Below are 24,614 nucleotides of genomic sequence, written 5' to 3' on the forward strand. Positions count from 1 at the left end.
AAGATCCTGGGATCTTAGACCAGTTATTCCTTTGGGACCCAAAGCACATTTGTAGAATTTTACACAAGGGACAGAAGATACCTGAGGACAATGAAACGGAAGATAAGCTAGCTCCATGAGTCAAACTAGGACTTGTTTCTGGGATCCCTAGATGCAAAGGTCCTTGTAATTAGACATAAGATAGGAAATAAAATCCAGTCATGAACCAGAGAGAAAACTCTGTATTTGACTTATTTGTCTGAGAAATAGGTAGTAAACTTCAGAGTTCCTAAAGGAAAGCCTGGGTCTGTGGGTCTGGTCGAGCACTTGCCTAGTATCCATGAGGTCTTGGGTTCAATTTTCAGTATTGCCAAAAAGGAAAGAGAAGGAAGAGGAGGAAGAAGAGGAAGAGGAGGAGGAGGAGGAGGAGAAAGAGGAAGAAGAAGAAGAAGAAGAAGAAGAAGAAGAAGAAGAAGAAGAAGAAGAAGAAGAAGAAGAAGAAGAAGAAGAAGAAGGTGGTGGTGGTGGTCTTTAGGAACATTAGAAATATTAGAGAATGTCTTTAGGAACATTCCCTTATTGATAATATGTTCATATTGATCATATATTCATATGGCTTTGAGTGCCTACTACATGCTCAAATTTTGGCAAGGGAGAAGTAAAACAAAATCAACAAAATAAAAGGCGGGAAAGATGACTCCGTTGGTAAAGCGCTCTCTATGAAAGCATGAGGACCTGAGTTCAGAGCCTCAGCATCCACAGGAAAAGCTGGGCTTGCAGTTATAACTTCATTGCTAGGGAGACAAGACCGAAAGATTCTGGGAGTCCAGTATTTGAATCAGTAAGCTCCAGGTTTTAGGAGAGACTCTGGAATGGGGAAAAGGGTGTGTGTGTGCTTTAATTTGGGAGAAGGCAGGGACATCAATATAGAAGGAAAGGGAGAAAGGAAGGAGAGATAAATAACACTAAGGATGAAGGATGTCTGGAAAAGCTATAGGGAACCATATTGTATTTAACTAAAATTATATATAATGTATAGAATGTGAATAAAAGTTTAGTTTAAATTAAGTTGTACCATTTGAGGTGATAGTGTTTTCTCCAAGAGTCAAAGACTACCTAATAAAAATCCTGATACTAGGCATGAGAAGACTCCTTTTAAGTTGTTGGTCAATGGAGTTCAAAGGCTCGTAAGACAATACAGAGTATTGCTGCTGCCCTTAGTTGTCTCCAGAGGTTGAAGGTAAGTGCCCATTACAGATGGCACCATATATATCAGACATCGGACTCTGAGGAATGGAGCTGAGTCAGACCTAAAAGTCTCCACAGTGAGGACTAACCTTCATATTACTGGAGGTAACCATGCAGGCACCAAGGGAGGAAAGTCATTGGTAATCCTACCCAGCTGTGATGCCTATGAATCACAAGGTAACGATCATGGCAAGATATTGCTGAAGGTACAATAGAGGCACTTAAGTCTTGGCTGTAACCAAGGCCATGCATCAGGACAGAAATCATGCCTGGTCCTGAAATTCTAGCCAACTTCCAGAAGATAGTAAAGTCATAGAGCTTTTATTTTTTTGGTGGGGGGAGGGAGGTTGAGATAGCGTTTCTCTGTATAGCTTTGGAGCCCGTTCTGGAACTCACTCTGTAGACAAAGCTGTCCTTGAACTCACAGAAATTAATTCACTTGCCTCTGCTTCCTGAGTGTTGAGATTATAGGTCTGTACCACCACCATCTGGCTAAGGTCATAGATCTTAAAGGAGTACCTACTAGTACACAACCCTCATCAAAGAAGCTTCTTTTTGCGCCAGACCATTCTAGAAAGCCCTAACTAGTCAAACATAAAGACTGTAAGGGTGCTTAGCTGATACATCCAAAACACAACTCCTGCATCAGAGGCCCAGGGAACATCACAGAAGAGGGGGAAGAACTGTTCTAAGAGTCAGAGGACCAGAATGTCTACTGTGACATTTGTCTTCTGTATACGACTGGGAAACTAAACTCATGCAATTTCAGCTATACAGTTGTCTGAACAAAACCTGAATAATAAAAGCATCAGTTGATTTATGATGGTGGTTAGGGGAAAGCTCACAGGGCCCCCCACCTCTTTATGAAGGAGTACAGGAAATTAATGACTCCTAATAGAAGGGGAATTACTCTTCTCCAGAAATGGGCCTCCTAAGTGATCAGTACCAAGTGGTCAGTCCCAAGTAAATATACATACAAGTAAGACCAAACAGACTCAGCTGATTGTTCATATATATATATATATATATATATATACACACACACACACACACACATACACACACATATAAATGTTGCAATAGTAATTAAAAAAGAAATCATGAATTTGAGAGGGAGTGTGGATCACAGGAGGTGTTGAGTGGAGGGAAAACCATGTAACTACTGTATACACATATGAAAATTTAAAAAAGTGTCAGACACAATGCTTTGAAAAGGAGATGGTGGGGCTGGAGAGATGGCTCAGAGGTTAAGAGCACTGCCTGCTCTTCCAGAGGTCCTGAGTTCAATTCCCAGCAACCACATGATGGCTCACAGCCATCTGTAATGAGATCTGGCGCCCCTTCTGGTCAGCAAGCATACATACAGAAAGAACACTGCATACATAATAAATAAATAAATAAATAAATAAATAAATAAATAAATAAATCTTACCAAAAAAAAAAAAAAAAAGAAAGAAAGAAAGAAAGAAAAGAAAAGGAGGTGGTAGGTACATTGCCTCCCAATCTCCCATCAGAGACATTGACACATGTCACTGACCTGGATTCAACTTTACTCCATGTGTGCATTCTATTTGTGTTTTATTACATGCATGGATACATGAACATTCTATGAGCAACCATGAAAAATACTACCCATTTTATTTGGCCTTGAACTCACAGGAATCCTTATGAGTATTTTGAATAAAGTATACACTACTACACGTGACCCAAATTGTCTGTTTTTTGACACTTGGAAATTCAGTTCTATTTTCATTTACTTAATGTGTTTCAAAACCTGACTCTATGTGTGGGTGCACCCCTCGCGGTCCTGAGTTCCTTGCTCGTGCTCACTCTCCTTCTGCTCCTCCTTTGGATCGTGAGACTTTAGTCCAGTGCTCCAATGTTGGTCTCTGTCTCTGTCTTCTTTCATCGCCTGATGAAGGTTAATATTCAGGAGGATGCTTATATGTTTTTCTTTGGGTTCACCTTCTTATTTAGCTTCTCTAGAATCACGAATTATAGTCTCAATGTCCTTTACTGAAGTCTCACGATCCAAAGGAGGAGCAGAAGGAGAGAGAGCACGAGCAAGGAACTCAGGACTGCGAGGGGTGCACCCACACACTGAGGCAATGGGGATGTTCTATCGGGAACTCACCAAGGCCAGCTGGCCGGGGACTGAAAAAGCATGGGACAAAACCGGTCTCGCTGAACATAATGGACAATGAGGACTACTGAGAACTGAAGAACAATGGCAATGGGTTCTTGATCCTATTGCACGTAATGGCTTTGTGGGAGCCCAGGTAGTTTGGATGCTCACCTTAATAGACCTGGATGGAGGTGGGTGGTCCTTGGACCTCCCACAGGGCAGAGAAACCTGCTTGCTCTTTGGGCTGAGGAGGAAGGAAGACTTGATTGGGGGAGGGGGAGGGAATGGGAGGTGGTGGCGGGGAAGAGGCAAAAATCTTTAATAATTAAATAAATTAATTAATAAAAAAATGTAAAAAAAACAACAACAACAACAACAAAAACCTGACTCTAGTCACCCTGGCTATAAATAATGCTGAGTTCTTGTCACTCAATTGAGTGTCTCATACTGAAGGGTGAAGTTAACAGATACAAATGGAAGGAGCATGTTTCTTGGAAAGCATTCATTTGCCAAAATCTTAAATTCCCTTTGAACCACATACAAAACAAAAGGTTACATGATCTTGAGAAGCTCTTATGCTCAGAAAGGAGGTAATAGCATGGTGTTAAGTGTCCTGATTGCTACTTCAATGCACAATTCTGATGTAGGTGGGTCTTCTATCTATCTGTTGCTTTCATTGGTTAATTAATAAAGAAAAATTCTTGGCCTGATAGGTCAGAATATAGGTAGGCAGGGAAGACAGAACAGAATGCTGGGAAGAAGGGAAGTGAGGCAGATGCTATAGCTCTCCTCTCCAAGATGGATGCAGGTTAAGATCCTTCCAGGTAAGCCACCACCTCGTGGTGGACACAGATGATTAGAAATGGGTTAATCAAGATGAGAGAGTTAGCCAATAAGAGGCTACAGATAACGGACCAGACAGTGTTTAAATGAATATAATTTGTGTGTTGTTATTTCGGATATAAAGCTAGCCATGCAGGAGCTGGGTGGGAACGCAGCCTGCTGCTCCAACTACACAATTCTAATTGTTTAGCAATGCCTGTTACTTCCTATTAAAACATGCAAGTTTACTTTCTTCATAACACTATAAAAAATGAGCCAGTGCTTCTTTAAAAGTCTTGGTTCTATGTGGGTATGTAGATTGTTAAATCCAAGTGCAATTGGATGGTTTAATTTGATGCACTCTGCTCTTCCACAAACATCGCTTCATAAAGGCAAGTCTACTTGGGAGCTTGAATTATGATTATACATCTTAATATAATTATCCACCTTTCCTTGTTTTTTTTCCCCTCTGGCTTGGGCTATTTATTTCACTGGTCTCCTTACTGCATAATGGCTTTAGATATCCATGGCTTCCAAACACAAAAGTCAATAATGTTCCAACATAAATTGAATCCCTGTAGTAAAATTATTAATACTTATCCCATCACTTACTAGGGAGTTATTGTTATTTAGGTAAAATAATACATCCAATAACTGAGAGCATCAGAACAGTCTCCATAACTCCCTGGTGGTGGATGATGCCTGGGTGCCATCCTGTCAAGTCCGTGAACTTCTATTTTAGATTTTTGCAGTGAAGAAACTGTGTGTGCCAACTGGTGCTTGGCCACAGAGCCCATCACCAGCCTTCCGGCAGGACAGCCTTCACTTGCCACTCTCAGAAAGATGCAAAAATAGTTTTGCTCAGGAAGAGGGAGTGTTGACAGTTGAGCAGAGTCAAAAAGTGACAACAAATGAGGAAGAACTCTGGAAATTTTGTATTATTTACAAGTGGATACAGAACTTTCTACAAGTGTTCTTAAGTGAATAAATAAAATTAGTTCCATGAGAGCACTTATGAGATAATGTCATTCCTAGAACATGGGAGACTTGAATTTTATTTGCTAAGGTCTTGTGGGACAGCACCAAACTGAAGGAAGATAGGGACTTAAGACCAACTCAGACAGACAAGTTCTGGCTGGTTTTACCACCTGTAAAATATGTTGTACAGCATCAAATGTGTAGAGCAGAGGTGAGAGCTAAGTGGGCAATGCACGGAAGAGAATGTACTTATGGAATGGAAACATAGTGTCAAAGGTCAAAGACAACACGTGCTAAAAGTTCCAGGTCTGGGAGACAGATGGGGGCAAGCAGATTGAAAGGTATGCTAATATCAGGGTTTGGTTTTGCAGCTTAGGCACAGTTCAGGTACACATGTCTACTACTTCAGGTTCGATGTATTTTATTCCATGCAGCACCTTGATGCCCTAAACATCATGAAAGCAACTCTTGACCTTCTGCAACTCTGAAAGCATCCGTTTCCAGTTACTTATCATTTGGGGAAAGAGTGTGCCTTGCTACTTAAATGTATTTGACTTGATAAATAGAGTCTTCTGTTCATAGCTAAGTGCCATTGTTATATTTACATGACCTCATTTAAACCATCTAATAACTCCAGCAAGAAAGACAATCACCTCAAGTTCCTTTTAAGCTTTAAGTTCAAAACCACTTATTTGTTTTGAGACAGGCTCTTGCTGTGTATCCCACGCTGGCCAGGGACCTACTATATAGTCCAATCTGGCCTTGAGGAACCTACTATATAATCCAGGCTGGCCTTGAAGTTACCCTCTTCCTACCTCAGTCTTTTGGGTATTAAGATTACCAGTGCATACCACCATGCCACTATAATCACCTTCTGATAAAGAAGTTGCCTTGGAGGTTAAACAATTTGTCATGCTTATCCAGGTCCAGAACATCTGGTCTAGATCAGCTGATGATACATTGCAAGATGTATTCAGAGCAAGTCTCGGCCTCTGTAAGCTCGTCTTGGGTGACCAAGAGTAACAGAAGAGGGCCCTTGCTTTGGGGGGATCGTGGGAAATCTCTCATCCCTCACCGCTTCCCTCCAGCTGAAGCAGCCCTATTCTTATGTATTTTGTATAATGACACTCTGTAGGATAGATGTGCCATATGCAAAAAGAATAAATGCCACTTCAAACCTGGAAAATCATCAATTACATCAAGTTGGGCATTAGAAACTTGCCAGTGCCTCTTGAGAGATTTGTCAGTAATGTACCCCTGTGGAAAATGCCCTGAGATCTTGGATTCGGTGTTGCTCTTATAGTTAGTGAATTTGTGAGTCAACCTAGGAAAGTCAGTTGAACTTCCCTGCTGTTCTATGGCAGTTTTGTTTGAAGGAGGAGAGGTGTTTGTTTGGCTCATAGTTTCAAAGGTTTCAGTCCATAGTCACTTGGCCTCAAGTACTGGACTTGACGGGACAGTTCTTATCACTGAGGATAGAAGGAGGCACCAGAGGCTTGATATAAGCTCCAAAGGCCTTCTCCTACTGATACAGTTCTGCTTGTTATGCCCTTCGGCCTAAAGGTTCTATAACCTCTCAGAAAGGAGCTAGTACCTGGGGGAACAAGAATCCAGAATGTGAGCTCATAGGGATCACTGGCATGAGCCACATCATAACAACATTGGTTGGTTTTTCTGTTGCTGTAGCAAAGTATCTGAGATGGGGTAACTGAGAAAGAAAAGCTGACTTTAGCTGAAGGTTGTGGGAGTCCGGATGTCCAAGGCCTGGTGATGGTGTTAGCATTAATATGTTCCAGTGAGGTGCTATGTGGTTTCAACTAATGACAAAAAATAGAAGTGCAAATAAAAGGGTAGACAAGGATCCATGACCATAAGAACTCACTGGGTAGGGGCGGGACTTATGAGGCTATGATCAATTTATTCAGGCATCTCATTTGGTGGGAGAAATGAAATGTGAACTATCCCCTTTATTTTTAAATCCTGGGTTAAACCTCTTTGGATAAGAGAGAAGTTTGATACAAATATGGCTTTTATAGAAAAGCACATGGTGAAAAGAATGAGTGTCCAGTGGGGAATTTTTGTTGACTTTCTCTTTCCCCTTGTGTGGGTATAGCTGATTCCCATCTTCTCAGGCTTTTGGAATTCTCTGAACTTCCTGCTCTCCTTTTGCCTCCCTTGTCTCTTTTGCCTCATTTTCTGTATTTCTTGCCTTTTACAGATCAGTTTCAAAGTCTTCAGTCATGAGGTTCTGTAGAAGGACCTCAGTCTGTATGTAGGGGATTTCCTCAGACTGAGGTCACACAACAAGAACACTAAAGAAAGAGCTGCCATTTTCCTTGGTTTAACAAAAAAAGAGCAAATGCACATAATGGCATGTTTACCATGTTCTTTAGATTTGCTTTTGGGGGTACAGATGATTTCACAATGCAAAAGACCAAAATTCCTAGAAAGGGATGAAGATCTAATATCAAGGAATGTATGAAAGGTGTGAAGGCAACTTTAGAAAGTGAGTTCCACCACTAATCTGACAAAGGAAGCAATGTGTATCTCAGGACAGCCCCTAGGGGTGAGGGTTTGTGATGTGGGGTTCCCCTCTGTATGCTGGGATTACCATTAATGAATAAAGAAAACTGGCTTGGCCTGATAGAGTAGAATAGAGGTAGGTGGGGAAAACTAAACTGAATGCTGGGAGGAAGAAGGCAGAATCAGAGAGAAGCTATGTTGCCCCACTGGAGCCAGGTGGAACTTTACCCAGTAAACCACAGTCACATGGCGATACACAGATTACTAGAAATGGGTTAAATTAAGATGTAAGAGTTAGCCAATAAGAAGCTAGAGCTAATGGGCCAAGCAGTGATTTAAATAATACAATTTCTGTGTGATTATTTTGGGGTTGAACTGCTGAGCAGCCAGGAGCCAACAAGCAGCCTCCTTACAACAGGTTTGGAGAGACCTTTACGTGGGGTCATATATGTTTAAGACTGATTGTTCATTTTAAACTTTTATGTAGCATGAAATGTAGCTGCATAAGCTATCATTGCCATTTAAACAGGGCTCCAAGAATGTTTTTGAAAAGTCAATTATTTAAAAAAAAATCCTTAGATTATGACTTGAAAAACATTAGATTTCATAGCCCACTAGTCACAGAATTTTGATTTTGCATTCCAGATTTATCACAATAATTTAGTTATAAATTGTGATCATGTTTTAATTACAATCTCATCCAGATATGTTATGAACTGAATGTTTGTGCCCCCTTAAAACTTATATGTTGAATTCCTAACCTCCAATATGGGAGCATGAAAGAGAAAAATTTGGTCACAAGAATGGCACACTCCAACAAGAACTTGTTGTCTTCTTCTGTGTTCCCCAAAGTTTGGGACAGCAAGAAGGTCACCCTGACCAGAATTAAATGTTATACTCTGAACTTTGAGAAAAACTCTATTGAACTTGGAGAAAGAAATTGAAATCAGCCGGTCTGAGGAACTGTGTTACAGTAGCCTGAGCTCACCCACGCACTTATAAAACATATCGAGGAGCATGAAAAAGGAAATAAAAGTCAATAAATATGAGAGGCAAATGTGGGTGCGTATTTGTTTTACTATTCCACATGTTCTTTCCTTATCCCAGCAGACATATTTATGTACATATCCTGCTTTGGAGCCAACTCTTTTATGAATTATGGAAATAATCCCTGAAAGTACAGTTGAAGATAATTGGCAGATGATTATAGTAATAAAAAGGGACTAAGATGTTTTCTGCTAAATAGTTGTTAAAAAAATAACTACCTTTTGTATCTACTAAGAAATGGAAAAGAAAGGACAATATAGATTACCCAAGTGAAAATTTACAAAGAAACACATGGGACTGGAAAGATGGCTCAGTGGTTAAGGGCACTTCCTACTCTTTCAGAGGACCTGGGTTCAGTTCCCAACACTCAGATTACTCCTGTATTCTAGCTTCAGAATCTGACACCTTCTTCTGGCTTTCATGGTCATGTGCATGCATGTACACATGAACATACAAATACACACATATAAATAAAAAATGAGATAAAAAGACACACTTGAATGCAGTCCATCATATATTTTCTAGAAGATAAAAATATAACAGTTGCTCAAATTATCATGTTGATAGGACATAAGGATCCACCAACTAATTGTCATGCTGTAAAGGTATGGCAAGGCATTTCTGTAGGTGTGACTGTAATAAGTAACAAAACCAAAGCTAAACACATTTTAATACAGGAGTGGAAATTTGGCCAACATTTTCTTGCCTGAATCTGCTGAGGTCAAACTGTACTGACATAGTAAAGCAAGTAAAGATGTAAGCATCCATGTTTCCATCAGAGCAGCCTCCTGTGAATATGTCAGTCCAGAGGACAGAACTCACACAGGCATGATGGTGTTTTAAGAAACTGATTACAGAAGCAGTAGCAAGAGAGAAAGGCAGAGGAGTGGTGAGCCCTTCTGTAAGTGAAGGGGTGTTGTCCCCAAGTATGTAAGGGTAAGATCTTTGGTCTTGAGATAGAAAACTCAAGATTCCTGTAAAGATGTAAAGGCAACTCCCAATTAGCTCTGCCGAATTGCCAGGATACATTTGAGAACAAGAAGCTACCGCAAAGGGATGACTATCCTAAGACTTGACAGACTAGTGAGAAAACAAGGCAGTTTAAAGCAGACCTTGATTCTTTTAACTAGCTAAGTCCTGAACTCTTCCTGGAATAACTCTTGATTCCTTACCTTGCCATACTTCTGTGCGTAAGAGCCGGTGAGGAGAGAGTGGAAGACAATGATGGTTTCATCCAAGTCCCAGACGAACACACGCTGAGGAGAAATGGCCAGTGTCAGCACGGTTATGGTTGAAGGACACAGGACTTTACAGTTGGAAAATGTTCTTGCTATAAGCAGCCTTGAGTAGTCTATAGCACAATCACCCCCTTCCATTATTTATTCATTTTTCATTTGCCAAGTCTGACTGTCGGAAAACCTGGCTACGTGGGTGATAGAAGTTATCAAAAGCTTAATAATCAGATGTCCTGACTGGAATGAATATAGACGATATTTGATTACTGTTACCGTGAAAAAGATAAATTCCGGCTTTATGATTAGAAAGGGGTCTAATGTTGATATATTTTATAGTTTTAGATCTCTGTGGATTCATTACAGTTTGAAGTAGAAGACATTAAATATTTCCAAAACAGTCTACGAGTAGCATCTAAATAGCAACTGTAAAATGCTGACCCTTGGTCATATAGGATGATGATTGTGTTGTTTGGCCCGCCAGGACTTATAAGAGATCTCAAAGGACTCAACAAATTTAGGAGATTCCACCCAGACACCAGGGGTTTGACTCTGGAAGGGAATCTGGAGTTCGGACCACACTGAATTACACTCCACAATTGCAGGATGGTGAAGCCCTGGGATGGGCCACTATTTCTGCCCTGCTCCCTGCCAACTGGGGTCTCTAGCTGTCATTTATCATGTCACCAACCAGGCTTCAGAATGTATTTCATCTCTCGGGTATAGCCATATAAATCTTTTAGAAAGAGGCACAATATCGGCTGTTTGATTTGAGGCACAACTGGAATTTTTTTAATTCAGTTAAAATATGTGGCTGTGTAATTGTGTAGCATTATAGTAAATGATAGTTTCTCAGTGTTTTATGATAGAAACTCAACTTGCTTAATGTTGTTATATCTCAAAAAAGCTCACAAATGGAAAAATACAGTAAAAGTCCACAAAATCAATAGATATTCATTAACAAGATTTTATTCTTTCTACACAGATTGCTTTTATCTTCTTAAAAATCTGTTTTCTTGGGATATTATTCCACAAATAATAGCTTTATTTTTGGTCTTTTTAAAAATCAGTTTGGGTCAACAGATGAAATTATATTGATATTCAACTTTCAAAGTTCTCTTGCCTTTGATGTTACTATTATAAATTTTGGTATTATGGTAGACAAATATCCCAAAATTCAACCTGATGAAGTAGCTATAACAAAGCAGGTCCACTCAATTTATGATACATATTTTAATTTGGAAATGTACTAGGCTATAAAGTATGGATGATACCACTTAGTAAATTTGAGTATCTTATGTTCCTCAGAGATAAGCAGGCATACCTCCAGGTCACTGTCCGGAGGTGGTGAGGGGTTGTTTTTTCGGCCTCTTCCTCGAGACTTTGACCCAGAACTTCTGCACGTTCTGTCATCAAGGTCTTTGATTGGTGTGGAGGGGCTCTGCACCGTATCAAACTCTCCTATAAACAAAAGGATTGCGTCAGGAAGAGCTACTTTCTTTTAGAACAATTAGAGGTCTTCATTATTACTTCACAAGTTCCTACACACGAGTGAACTCTTTATGACAAAAAATATAGTTCATATATGTAAAGTTGTAATTTAGTCAACAAATTGTATAGTCATATGAACCACTCATAGAAATCTGAATGCCTTTCATATACCATATACCTTCAGTTTCCTGTCTGTCCTTTCACCTCCATTTTATCTGTATTTCCATCTACTCTCACCTTCATTTGAGTCTCATTTCAGAGAACATGATGTCTTCTGGATCAACCCATGCTTCACCCACAAACTTGACTTCCCAACCCCACCTCTTACTGAATCTGCCCCCTCACTTCTTTCCTCTCTGATCTTCCCTTTACCTGGGCCACTTGCAAACTTAAATCTTCTTCTTGACCACAAATTTCTATCGAGCCACGCTTTGCTTACTATTTTCTTATTCAAAGGAAATGTCTTAAGACAATAATTCATACTAGTGCTACTCAGTAGAAATAAATGAAAAGTCCCAAGATTGAGCACAAAGTTTTAAATTTCTAGCAGTTACATTTCAAGGCAAAAAGAGACCTGTAAAATGAACTCAGCATATAAAATATGTTAGCTCAATATATACAACATATCATTTTGGCATGTTATTGATAAATAAAATTAGCAAGAAAATTTTTACCATTATTACTTTCATAACAATTTCTGAAATATTGTGCTTATTACAATCATTTCAATGTGTGGTATATGTATTGGAAGTGCTTGGTAGCCATAAGTGGACAGAGGTCACACAACTGTATAATACAATTCCTTCCACTGACAGATATCTAACTTACTAAAATTTAATTTCGGATCACCAAAACATGAATACACATACTTTACCAAGAGTCCCAAATAACCATCAGCTTGTCAAATTCAATATACAGACTCAGTCCTTATCTTTCCAGACAGGCGATATCTTTGATCCTATTTAACATACCTGCTCAGAGTTAGTATTTGTTAACTGATGGCCTGTGGATTGTTAGTTCTGGCCTTCCTCTCAAACATCTTTCTACCTAGGAGTCACAGAGTCTTGTCCTGTCGTGCTCAGGGCATGGTATCTAGGAGGTCTGACATGCCTACTCTACACATTCTGCATGGTGTAAGCATCTCATATGCTAATGTCGCTCTAAGTGAGAACCCAGAGCGAGTCACTCCCTCCATGCAGCCAGCAAGTGAAGTCTCAGACACTTTATCTAATTGACTTCTGTATGTCTACAGGTCCCTGATATCTAGACTCATGTAAAGTTAGTGACCATGGATCTTGGGAAGCAGGCAGCACTGCCAAGGCCAGTGTTAAGATGAACTGAAGCTACACAAGGCACAGTGTAACGGGTCATCTAGACTTTCACTTGGTTTCACTGGACCTCAGTTTCAGTATACATTGAATTCTGGATAAATAAAATTATTGAGGATGAATCAGAATTGTATTTAATTTAAACCATATGTATAAAATGAAAATCTCTTAACTTTAACTTAAATTAAATTTAACTTACATTAAATTTAAATGATGTGTTTATAAACAAAGAGAAATATGATGATCTTAATTTATCATTAAATTTAAAACAAAATTTAGTATGATAAATCACAGGGCATTAAGTAATTCTGAACAAATGGCACATTGTGCATGGCTTTTCTGAGACACAGTAATCATTACAGAACTAACCTCTTATCATTTTTTTTGATAACGCCATTTTATTTGGGAAGAATTGCATGGTACAAGATCAGAAATATATCTTAACTATCTTTCCCCATAAATAGATGGGGGAAGAGAGGAGATAGAGGGACTACGAAGAGGGACAACTAAAACTAAGGGTCATTTGAGGGGTCATATGGCAACCTAATACAGTAGAAACTTCTCAAAATATATACATATATGAAGATTATCTAAATAAAGTTGCCAATAAGAGGGGAGACAGAGCCCCAATTGGGTATCTTTCATCACCAAATGAAGTTGCCAGTGCTGGGAATGGGGTGCATGTAATCAAGTTGTTTGACAAAGAGGTCCCATGGAAATTCCCAAACAACCCAGGCTATTGCTGAGACTATTGGTGGCCCCATTGCTGAAGACTGCATCTAAACAACTAACTGAACGTGTGCAGAAGCTGAGCTGGTGCCTACCTACTCACTAAAGTCTATGGTACTGGAAGGTACTCTGCATGTTGTCAAAGGAGAACCCAACTCTAAACCCTTTGATCTACAAAGGTAATCTGCATGCAAGGTGTAGTAATGCCACAGTGGCAGAAACCAACCAATATGTGATTGTATTTAAGACCCCGCCTTATGAGAGAGAACCCATTCTTGACACTGCTCATATAGCAGAAAACCTGAGACGAGATAGTCAAGGACCCAGGGGAAAACCAAATACTATTTTTATGCTAAAGGAACTTAGCACAAAAAGGACTCCTAATGATATTCTGCTGTACTTAGAGACTAACATCTTGTTCAGTCGTCATCAAAGAAGCTTCCTCCTGTAATAGATGAAATAAATACAGAGACCCGCATCTGGATAACGTGCAGAGTGTGAGAGACCTTTAGACATTCAAACTGAAACAGGGTGTCTCCATCAAATACCTCCACGTAGGGCCCATGAACCCTGTTAAAAAGGAGGTGGAAACGGTGTAAAAGCAAGAAGGGATGGAGGGTATCCAGAAAACAAGTCCCCATCCCTAACACATACGCTATCTCCAATTACAAACTACTTGCAAATGAAAGATAGTTTTCTCTAACAGATTCTCATGGAGTCACTGGGTATACAAACAGTGCAGGTCCCATACTCAGCGGTACATGACCAGCACAAAACCAACTCAATGGTTTAGAGGGTTTTTTTTTGTTTTTTTTTTTCTTCCTTCCTTCCTTCCTTCCTTCCTTCCTTCCTTCCTTCCTTCCTTCCTTCCTTCCTTCCTTCCTTTTTACTGTTTCTTAAATTCTATTCAGGTTTGTTTCATAATATTTTGGGGAAGTACCTATTTGTTTTCTAATGAGAAAGAGTAAGAAAAGGTTTGGACTTGGGTGAGTGGAGAGGTGGGGAGGATCTGGGGAAAGAGAAACCACAATCAGGATACATTTAATGAAAAATATCTTTTCAATAAAAATAAACTAAGAACATAAAAATAGTCTTAATATAAATGTCATTGTCTCTCAAAATATTGCTAGTAGAGATCACTGTACCTCTTCCACTATCATGACTGACAGGAGGGACATCCAAACAAAAATATTTTAAGCATAAGTTTGGATATTGCTTTATCTTGCGGAAACTTAAGTTTCAACTTATTCGGATAGACTTTAGAAATTTGAATGCATAGCAACCTTTAAGTGAAACCACATGAACCATTTCCTTTCCTCCACTCTTACAGTGAACCATAATTTCCTTAGGTTACTAAACAGTGCAAATCAAATGCCCTCCTTTAAATAACATGAGTCTAATTAATTCTTACTTTAAAGTTTTATTTTTATTTATGTGTATTCATGTGAGTATGGGTATGTCCACATACACTTGTGTCCAGGAAAGTCAGAAGATGACATCAGATGCCCAAGCTGAAGTAACAACTGTTTGTGAGCCACCAGACATGGATTGGTCTGGGAACCAAACTCAGGTCGGTCTTCAGGAACAGGGAGTGCTCTTAACCACTGAGTCATCTTTCTAGCCACAAACTGACTCTTACTTTCAAAGCAAGATTAAACAGAATTCTTTTGGGGTGTCATTTATAAAACCTTTCTTTTTGCACACATGCACACACACAGACACACACACACACTGTTTTTGTTTATTCATTTTTTTTGTGTGTGTTTTTGAGGCAAGGTCTCATGCTAGTGTTAAATTCCCTGTGTAGTTACAGATGACACTGAACCCCTGATCCTCTTGCTTTTTCTTCCCAAGTGCTGGAATAACAGGTGTACATGTGACCCTTGGCTTTACAATTTTTTGTAGGTTAATTTTTAAGGTGTGATCTACAGAAAAGTAGCTTTTTACTTTTGGTAGCAGTGTAAGAGTTGAAAGAAGAGAAAATTGCAAACTTCCAGTTATGGTCTTAAGTTGCAGGCAGGGTAGCTGGTGGCAGGCTGGGTCCATACTGAAGGAATTTAATAGAAAAAAGTCAGCTATTTAAATCTGATATTCAGCAACTATCACAGTGTTGAAGGGAAAATGGGGTCACAGGAAGTGTGTGGGTTTCTAGGCCCAGGAGAATCTCTTCCCATTGATTCTTTGCCAGTTTAGTTAAGGATCTTCAAAGTACTTTAAGGATACGGAGGAAATACACAAACAAGTATTTTCTTGAGAGTAAAACAGGCCTTTCGAAGAAAACTGCAAAGTAAGGCCCCATTTTAATTAAACTCTTAGTTTGAGCACACAGTGCCTTTTTAAAAGAAGTATATAAACACGTTGTTGGCTTCATTTCCAGCTCATTATGTTGGTGAGAACTCAGAGCAATTATTTGTTCTTTCTTTAATTTGTCTAGAAATCCCTCAAGCAAACCTGCATACTTCATCCTTTCTGCCAATTGCCATTTAGGTCAGGAACACTGTTAAGGAGTTATAAACAAAACTCAATAATGTGCTGACTGTGTGCAAGTGAGCTCTCTCCCAACATGGGTATCTAGCTACACCCAGCACTGGTATAGCTGGGTCAGGGGAGACAATATCCATCTTGCATAGACACAGGTCTTCAGAATGGAAGTATTGACCCATTACTCCACCAGCAATGGTGTGTGTACATGTGTGTATTTGTGTGTGTGTGAGAGAGAGAAAGAGACACATAGAGACAGAGTCAAAGACACACATACACAGAGAGACAAGTAGAGAGAAATAAAGTTCACCCTAACATGGAACTTATGTCCTTATTATTATCTTGTAATTATGGAAAAACTAGTGACATGATGTACATAAGGTCCATGATATACACTGGCAACAATCAGATAATATTTGTTGGTGTTGATGTGACTCCAGAATTTTTGCTTTAACTGCTAGGCTCATATTTACTCTTTCAAACAGCACCGGTGTCTACTGATTAAGAGAGTCCTCTAACAACCCACCAGAATGAAAGAAAATATTGGGAAGTCACGCATCTGACATTCCTGAAATATATAAGGAACCCAAACCACCCAGTGGTAAGACAACAAAATAACCTGACTGAAACAAGAAGCAGGGGGCCCGAGAGGACATTTCCCAAAAGGATATATAGAAGATCAGTCAGTATATGAGAAAGATATACAATGAGAGTCATGCAAATTCAAACTATATATTCAAGCTCACATTTGTTAAGGTGTCTATCATCAAAGAGGAGAAAAAGTATTAAGAGTTGGTCATAATGTGAACAAAAAGGCCCCTGTGACTGTGCCATTAAGAGGCAGCATAGAAGTGCCTCAAAAATTAAAAACAGATTGTGTGAATGACCTAGCTATTCTGCTAAGACGTATCTGCCCCCAGGTTTATAGAAAAATAATTTAAAATACATTTTTATTAAAAGAGAAATACATCCCTTTCCCCCCTTCAACCCCCTCTATCTTTTCCAATCCCTCTCTCAAACTGATAGTCTCTTTATTCTTATTATTGCAACATATATGTACATATATGTATGCAAAATTATATAACTACAACTTGCTGGGTCCATTTCTGTTGTCTGTGTGTTTATGGTTTCAGGGCTGACCACTCTGTGTTGGGATCAATAAAGCAGCTCATCTCACAGGGAAGTGAATTCTCCAACCCAAGAAATGGGGTCAACCTAAGTATCAAAACATAGATGTGTGGATGAAGAAAGTAACACACAGACAGACAGACAGACAGACAGACAGACAGACAGACAGAGAAACAGGCATATACATACACACAAAGAAAGAGAGACAGACAAACATACATACACAGACACATACACACAAAGACAGACAGACAGCAGACAGACACGCACATGCTACTAAAGTTCAAAGGTGAGAGAAATCTTTCCCTTTTGTGACAACACAGACGGCACCGAAGGTCATTAGACTAAGTGATGTAACTTGGGAACACAAAGAGGAAAATTACAAGATCTCATTCATGAATGGAGTATGAAAAACTTGCTCCCCTAGAAACAGAGTGCAGAATGGTGGTTACCAGAGTGAGTTTGGGAGTGGGGTGGGTAAAGGGGAAATGTCAGGAAAAGGGATACCATATTTGTAGGATAACTTGAAGGCATTTATTGTACAGTGTAGAAAGCTAATTACAATGTATTACAGCTTTGAAAATTGCTGGGTTAACAGCTTTTCACTTGGGTGATTTATCGTAACCATAGAAGCAGTGCAAACAAAGTATTGCATGTATCAGTCATCTGTATGTAGTCATTTCATTTCACTGTGTATGTAAATTCAAAACATTATTTTTTTAAAAAAAATATGGTCAAGGTTTTTAATTGCAATTTAAAAACTTCCAAAGACATCATCTAAATTTTTAACTGTTGGATGTGAGAGAAGAGGCCTAAACAGTCATGGCAAAGGTTTCCAAAAAGTGAAAGCCCTTCCTGTGGATAGCACAGGCCCTGACAGCGAACATAACATCCCTTCACAAGTAGTCTGACCTCTGTAACGTTTCAAAGTGCTGTCCTCTCTCCCTACTCTTTACTAAAGGGTAAAGCCAGGACCGAGAGCATAAGGGTCACTGAGCACTAGTGAATACTACTTTGGAGTTGCTGATCCTGATGTCTCTGCCAGTTTCACAAGGGCGCAATACATGATGAATGTAGAAATTAAGGGGTTCTCGCCACTTACACCCTCTTGCCTGTATCATGGAGAAGATGTCGCACTCGGCTTCATGAAGTTAGTTAAAGGCTGTTAAGTCATGCCCGAGAAGCTCTCGCTTCCTTTCTGAATGGGAAGGGCTTTATCAGGTCCTTCATTCACCCTGAGCACTTGCTAAGTTCAGTTAACTAATGCCCCACAGTGTCTTTTGAGATCTTATAGTCAAGGGTAATATTGTTACACATTATTAAGCACACTTAATTTTTAAATGTTTAAAATACTTGCAAGGGGGACTGTAAAAATATCTTTCATCTTCAATGCTAACTTTCAGAATGCAAATCAAAACCATCAATTTACCTTAGATAAACTTCATTTAAAGGATAGAGAAAGATCTTTGTAAGGACATTGAACTAGATATGTCTGCTTTTAATCAGCGTGGTAGTGTTTCTCTAAATCCATTGTCAAACCACTTAATAAGGTAAAATAAATAATTGAATACTATTTGCAATTTATAAATAACATCAGTCATTACCAGTTGCCTTGGGCTTTTCTAGGTGATTGAATAATTATCCCATAATCAGTACAGTAATGAAGAACTGCCCTTTGTGAGGTCTGGATATTTAGCTCCAACTTTATTTCATTAGGGTTATCTGTAAATCAGAACAAGCAGCTGTCCGTTATTGAATATAAGGATAAGGTATGTTTCTATTTTAAACATGGAAGTCCACCGTGAATGCTCTTTAAAAAATTGTGGACCTAATTGTCAGGTCTGCTCTGTAAGCCCAGAAATGCACAATCAGTTAATGAGAAATTCTTTTCCTGCCCTGGAACTAAAGCCATCAGATTTCACCATTAATAAAGAAAAAGCCTACGGTTATGAATTTATTTGCTTTCTGGATGCATGCCAGATCTGAAAAAAGCTAAAATCAAAGTGAAGTCTTTGAGAGAAGACTTTGAGAGATCATAGAATTTCTCGAGAATCACACGTGCGACAATAGTAGTTACTAAATGAAATGAGTTCTTTGTAAATTCAGCAGGAAGTCTGACAGGATCTGAAAAAGTTGCCAAATTGTATTTGTTGACAAGAGCAACCACTAGAGGAATAAGAAATGCTGCGTTCTAACAGTGAGTGCAGCAATATCTCACTGGACTATGTCCCCTTCCCTGGCCGCCGCATAGTATGAGCACTTGCCTGCATTCAGTATTTTCTTTTCTTCCTTCTTTCTTTTTAAAATAATCTTATTTTACGTGCCAATCTCTCTCCCTCCCATCTTCCTGCTCTCCCCACCTTCTCCCCACCCCCATCCCCTATCCATTCCTCAGAAAGGGTGAGGCCTTCCACGGGAAGTCAACAAAGTCTGTCATATTACTTGAGGCAGGACCAAGGCCCTCATCCACCTGTATCTAGGCTGAGCAAAGTATCCATCTCTAAGGAATGGGCTCCAAAGAGCCAGTTCATGCGCTAGGGATAAACACTGGTTCCACTGCTAGTGGCCCTACGAACTGCCCAAGCCATACAGCTGTCACCCATATTCAGAGGGCCTAGTTTGGTCTTATGAAGGTTCCCCAGCTGTCAGTTTAGAGTCAGTGAGCTCCTACCAGTTCAAGTCAGCTGTCTCTGTGGGTATCACCATCATGGTCCCTTTGCTCATGACAATGCTAACAAAAGCAATATTCCTTGTATTGGGAATGGTGGAGAAACTTCATTGTGATTAGATAGAAATTTGAATGAAATCAAATTTGAACTAGAATTGTATACCTCACATAGGATACTGAGTGTGCAAGGAGTTTTCATTCATGGTAGCTGTAGTCTGGTCAGTTCAGATGCACCTACTTCATCCTGTCTGTCTCTGAACCCCAAGGAGAAGCACTTCTGTGATTCTGTCCCCATGCATTCTCAGTGGGGAAATCTCTCTGATGCTGTTGAACAATGAGGCAAGCATCATTTTGTCTACAGTATCCCTACTACTTGCTAAACATGGATTCTGACAAGTGTTTTAACTAAGGCCAGATCGTTGATAAAATAAAAGAAGACAAAGGCAGATTTGGAACACATGACTAAGGCTGGGATTAACAAGTGAGGTTCCTAGGGCAGAAAGCTGAAAGATCTTGAGATCGAGCATTTACTTAGATTTGGGGTCCCAGCTGCTTCAACAGCCCCAGCTTGGGATTGACTTTGCCTGTGGTACAATGCTCAGCAAGGCAGAGAATGGAGAAAAGTCTGAACAGAAGATTTAAGAGAAACAGGGGCCTGGAAATCAAGATGAGCTGTGTAGTCATAAAAGGGAAAATAGCAGAGGAAAAAGAAGACATAAACTGTAATGCAGGGTCACCAAAGACAAACTGCACTGTCTAAAATTCTTTTGCTGGGTCCAAAGCTAGACATGATATATTGGAATCAGCCAGACAGCTCAGTTGGGAAAGGGGCTTGCCGCCAAATCTGATGACCTCAGTTTGATTTTCTGGATCGATGTGGTGGAGAGAACTGACTCCTTAAGATGTCTTCCCAGTTCAACATGCATGTTATGCTTGTGTGTATGGGCATGCTTACCTGAATGTGCATGCATGCATACCTGTACAGGTAAACACAACAGAAAATAATTGTAATGATAAAAAGATAAGAGATGATACAGTATCTCTCTTTAGCCACAGAGAATATATTTCCATGATGCTACACAGACCCTGGAAGGCATTAAAAATGCCAAACCACATATCATGTTTTTTTTTCTATGCATACATTCCCATGATAAAGTTTAATTTGTAAGTAAAGCACATTGAGCGACAGTAATTAAAAATAAAATAGAAATTATTTAACAATAGTCTGTTGTTAAAAAAAATCAATTTTGTTGTTTTTCTATTTAATGTTTTTGACTTCAGTTGTGTCTGTTTAACCAAAATGACAAAAGCAAGGATGGATGGTGGATTGCTATGTATCCCAAACACAGGAGCAAAATTAATTAATGTGGTCATTTCACAAATTCAGGCTATAAGTGTATTTTGACTGTTACTGACATAAGAGGGGGGCTTCATTCATTGTTGTTTCATTGTATCCAAAATGGTTTACTTCTTAATCTTTTGCTAAGCATTTGAGATTTTCTCTCTTCCCACTCATTGCTAATTGCTTGTGTGCTTTCTTATTCAAACTCAAGCTATTTATATGCAGAGATCTTGTCACTGATGAAATGCTGTTTTCTAGCACATGGTTGGGGCCAAACAGAGATGAAGTAAATAACTGCTTGACTGATAAAATTAGATTGTCTTGGCCTCACTGCTAGAAATATTTTACAGTATTTTGATCACATTTCTCTTTGTTTTCCCTTCCCAACTGGATAAAACAAAACAGAACAAAAAAGCAAAAAAGAAATTGAAAAAAAAAACAACTTGTTAGAAATGTAAACTTTAAACTCATTAGGACTTATAAAATGCATCGATTCTGGTGTTGGAGAGATGGCTCTGTAGTTAAGAGCATTGACTGCTTTCCCAAAGAACCCGAGTTTGATTTTCAGCACCCACATGGCTGCTCACAAAGGTCTGTTAATTCAAGTCCCAGGATATCCAACGCTCTCTTCTGACTGCTACAGGTACTGCATGTATGCTGTGCCCAGACAAAATTGCTTAAAAAACACATGGACTTTCCACAGGGCAGGGAACCCTGACTGCTCCTGGGACTGGAGAGGGAGGAGAAGAGGAGTGGGGGGAGGGGAAGAGGGGCGGGAGGAGGGGGAGGGAAATGGGAGGCGGGGAGGAGGCGGAAAATTTTTTTTTCAATAAAAAAAAAGAGAAAAAAAAAGTTAAGAAAAATCAATCTCATATTTTATTTGCCTTTTGAAAATTCTTTATATATACTAGATTAGAAGTCCTGTATCAGATATGTGTTTTACAAAAATTTTGTTTGCAAAATTTGTAGCCTCTCTTTTGGTTCTATAACAGTGTCTTTCAATGAGAAACTCTTAATTTTATTAAATCCAATTTATTATTCCTTTACTTTTAAGGCTTGTCTATAACCCTTATAATTTTATATTTTTTAGGATTGTTTAGTTATGATTTTATAAAATTTAGTTATAATTTTAAGGATTGTTTATAACATCCAAGAAAATGTATGTTTTCCCAGGATCACAAAGATTTCCTACATATTTTTTTCTAAAAGTTTTTTACCCAAAGGGTTATGATTTACTTTGATTTTTCTACAAAAATATGAATTTTGATTCTTCTTTTGTACAGAGATTTTCAGTTTTTCAGTGACCTTTTGTGGAAAACCACTAGAAATTCTCTACACAACTTTCACCAACCATTTCTCAGTGTGGGCTTGATCATGGGTTCTCCATTCTTTCTCTCTACTCCGATCATGTATGTATGCTTTGATCATCACTGCAGACCACAGATTATTGCAAGTTCTAAGATCAGGTAATGCCATATTTCAAACTTAGTTCACATTTTCAAAAAATTATTGTATATTCCAATTCCTTTACTTTTTCCTATAATTTTAGAATCATCTTGGTAATTCCTCCAGGAAAATCTAATGGAGTTTTGAAAGGAAAGGTGCTGAATGCTGGTCTAGCTAGCTTTAAAGTCTGGTAGGAAACACAATTCTAACAACAGGACAGCAGGCTTCAGATAAAAAGAAAAGAAAAAATCGTAATGAACTTTAACTATTCACTGATCAGGAAAAGATATTAAACTTCCTACCACTGATCCTTCAAATCCTAGGAATGTAGAAATGTTGATGGGTAGAGTTCTGGTGCCTCACAAGATAAAGGAGTTATACAGTCCTCACCCCCTGCAAAAAGGAAGCACCCACCAAAGCACTCAAGAGATAATATTGCAGCTGCTCTTTGCTGTCAGGTTTGCATGGAATAAAGAATGGCTCTGGCAAAAGATCCACTCACCCATATTGATATTCTTACACACATGATTATTTTGAGGTTAAAATCTCCTGTCTGCCTCACAACTCAAAAGGGAATTTCTGAAATGCCTAGGAGCCTCGTCTTATGCGGTGAGCTAAAACTCATTCATCATCGGCGTGACTGTCTGGCAGTTTTCAGGCATGTCTCTGCAAGGCTCATTTTTTTCCATGTTATTAGGTAGCGCACGATATTTCGAAGTATTTCACCTGGGTGAAGATCTTTACCTGGCTGGCTAGTCAGACCTGGGAGAGCTTCCTGCAGCTGGTAAGTTGAGGCTGACGATGATGTGCCATCGGCTGTGTTGTTTGATGTCATATACGCCCCATAGGTGGATGCCGAGTAATACTGAGCATATTGGTTTTGGCCAAAGGCTGTGTAGGATGGGTAATCCTGAAACAAATAAATGAGGTATGAGGATATAGAAGAGCAATCACCATCTAGCACAGTCCAAGCAAGCAAGCAAACACCATCACTACGGCAACGAAACGATTAGTGTGCAGCTCCAATTGCTTTCCAGTCCATGGCTTGGAGTTGATGCTGATGAGTGGAACTATCTGGGCATCTCACAAATGCAGCATTAATAATTTCTCTATTAGGCTTGCAAACCAGTTCTAATACATGAATATGAATCTGGCTGAAGTTTGTTTATACTTCATTTTGCCCCCTATTATTACTAATATGTTGCTTTATGCCACTAGTATTATGCACTGAAAGGGAGAGGAGACGTAAGTCAGTTCATATTCATTCTGTTCATTTTTACACATTGCCCAACAACACTGGCAAGCAGGAGTTGTGTCTACTCCTGGCTTCTACAAAGACCTAAATATATATATATATATATATATATATATATATATATATATATATATGTTTTATTCCTCTTCTAGGCCTTGATTTTTTTATTTGATTTTGTCCAGCATTTTAAAGTAAATAAACTAATTTCCTCGCCACCACAAGCAACCTGCTACCTGAGACTTTACTTAGTCTTCAGTGAAGTTTTTCAAAACATTTAGTTTTGCTCCTTTGTTGCACATAAAAAGGAAAGCATTGAACCAACTCCCCTGACCTGTTTTCCATTAAAAAGAAGAACCTTAAAATGATGAAAAATGATCCTTTTACATATTAAGATGATGAGTAAAGACTCGTGATAAATGGTGTTTAATATATCTAGCATGGTTTAGCCAAAAAATGTTATCAGTGATGACAAATTCTTGGTCAGGGTGAAGATCCCCTGTTGTGATAAGTTCTGAAGGGAACAAAGATCCATATTTGATGTCATTTCCAAAACCGAAAAATTCTCCGTATAACTAAACACATGTATTACCAGGAAGCCTTAAGTAATATGACAGAAAATGAAATTCTATTAGCCTGTTCACCTCAGGATCTGATGTTCCCCCTCCCGTTCTGTGAGCCAAGTAGAAAGAAGTTTTTATCAACACTTCTTAGAGCGAAACAGGTATGACAAACAAACAAGAAATGCTGGTTTTGGGCCATGGCATTGTTCTAAGACTTTAAATGGACTTGCTT

The 24,614-nt window shown here is 39.0% G+C and overlaps 1 protein-coding gene across 3 annotated transcripts in view; it reads right to left on the reverse strand.

Moving 5' to 3' along the window:
• Positions 1–24,614, reverse strand: part of Eya4 (EYA transcriptional coactivator and phosphatase 4) — a 251,764-nt gene that overhangs the window by 23,345 nt on the left and 203,805 nt on the right. For all 3 annotated transcript variants that reach the window (XM_057762406.1, XM_057762407.1, XM_057762405.1), the window contains 3 exons: positions 23,312–23,477; positions 11,279–11,415; positions 9,895–9,978 (listed from right to left, as the gene is read on the reverse strand). In XM_057762406.1, the coding sequence (XP_057618389.1) occupies positions 9,895–9,978; positions 11,279–11,415; positions 23,312–23,477 (387 nt within the window). The remainder of the gene's footprint in view (positions 1–9,894; positions 9,979–11,278; positions 11,416–23,311; positions 23,478–24,614) is intronic.

Source organism: Chionomys nivalis, chromosome 2, assembly GCF_950005125.1.
Source record: "Chionomys nivalis chromosome 2, mChiNiv1.1, whole genome shotgun sequence".
In the NCBI taxonomy this organism is placed as follows: Eukaryota; Metazoa; Chordata; class Mammalia; order Rodentia; family Cricetidae; genus Chionomys; species Chionomys nivalis.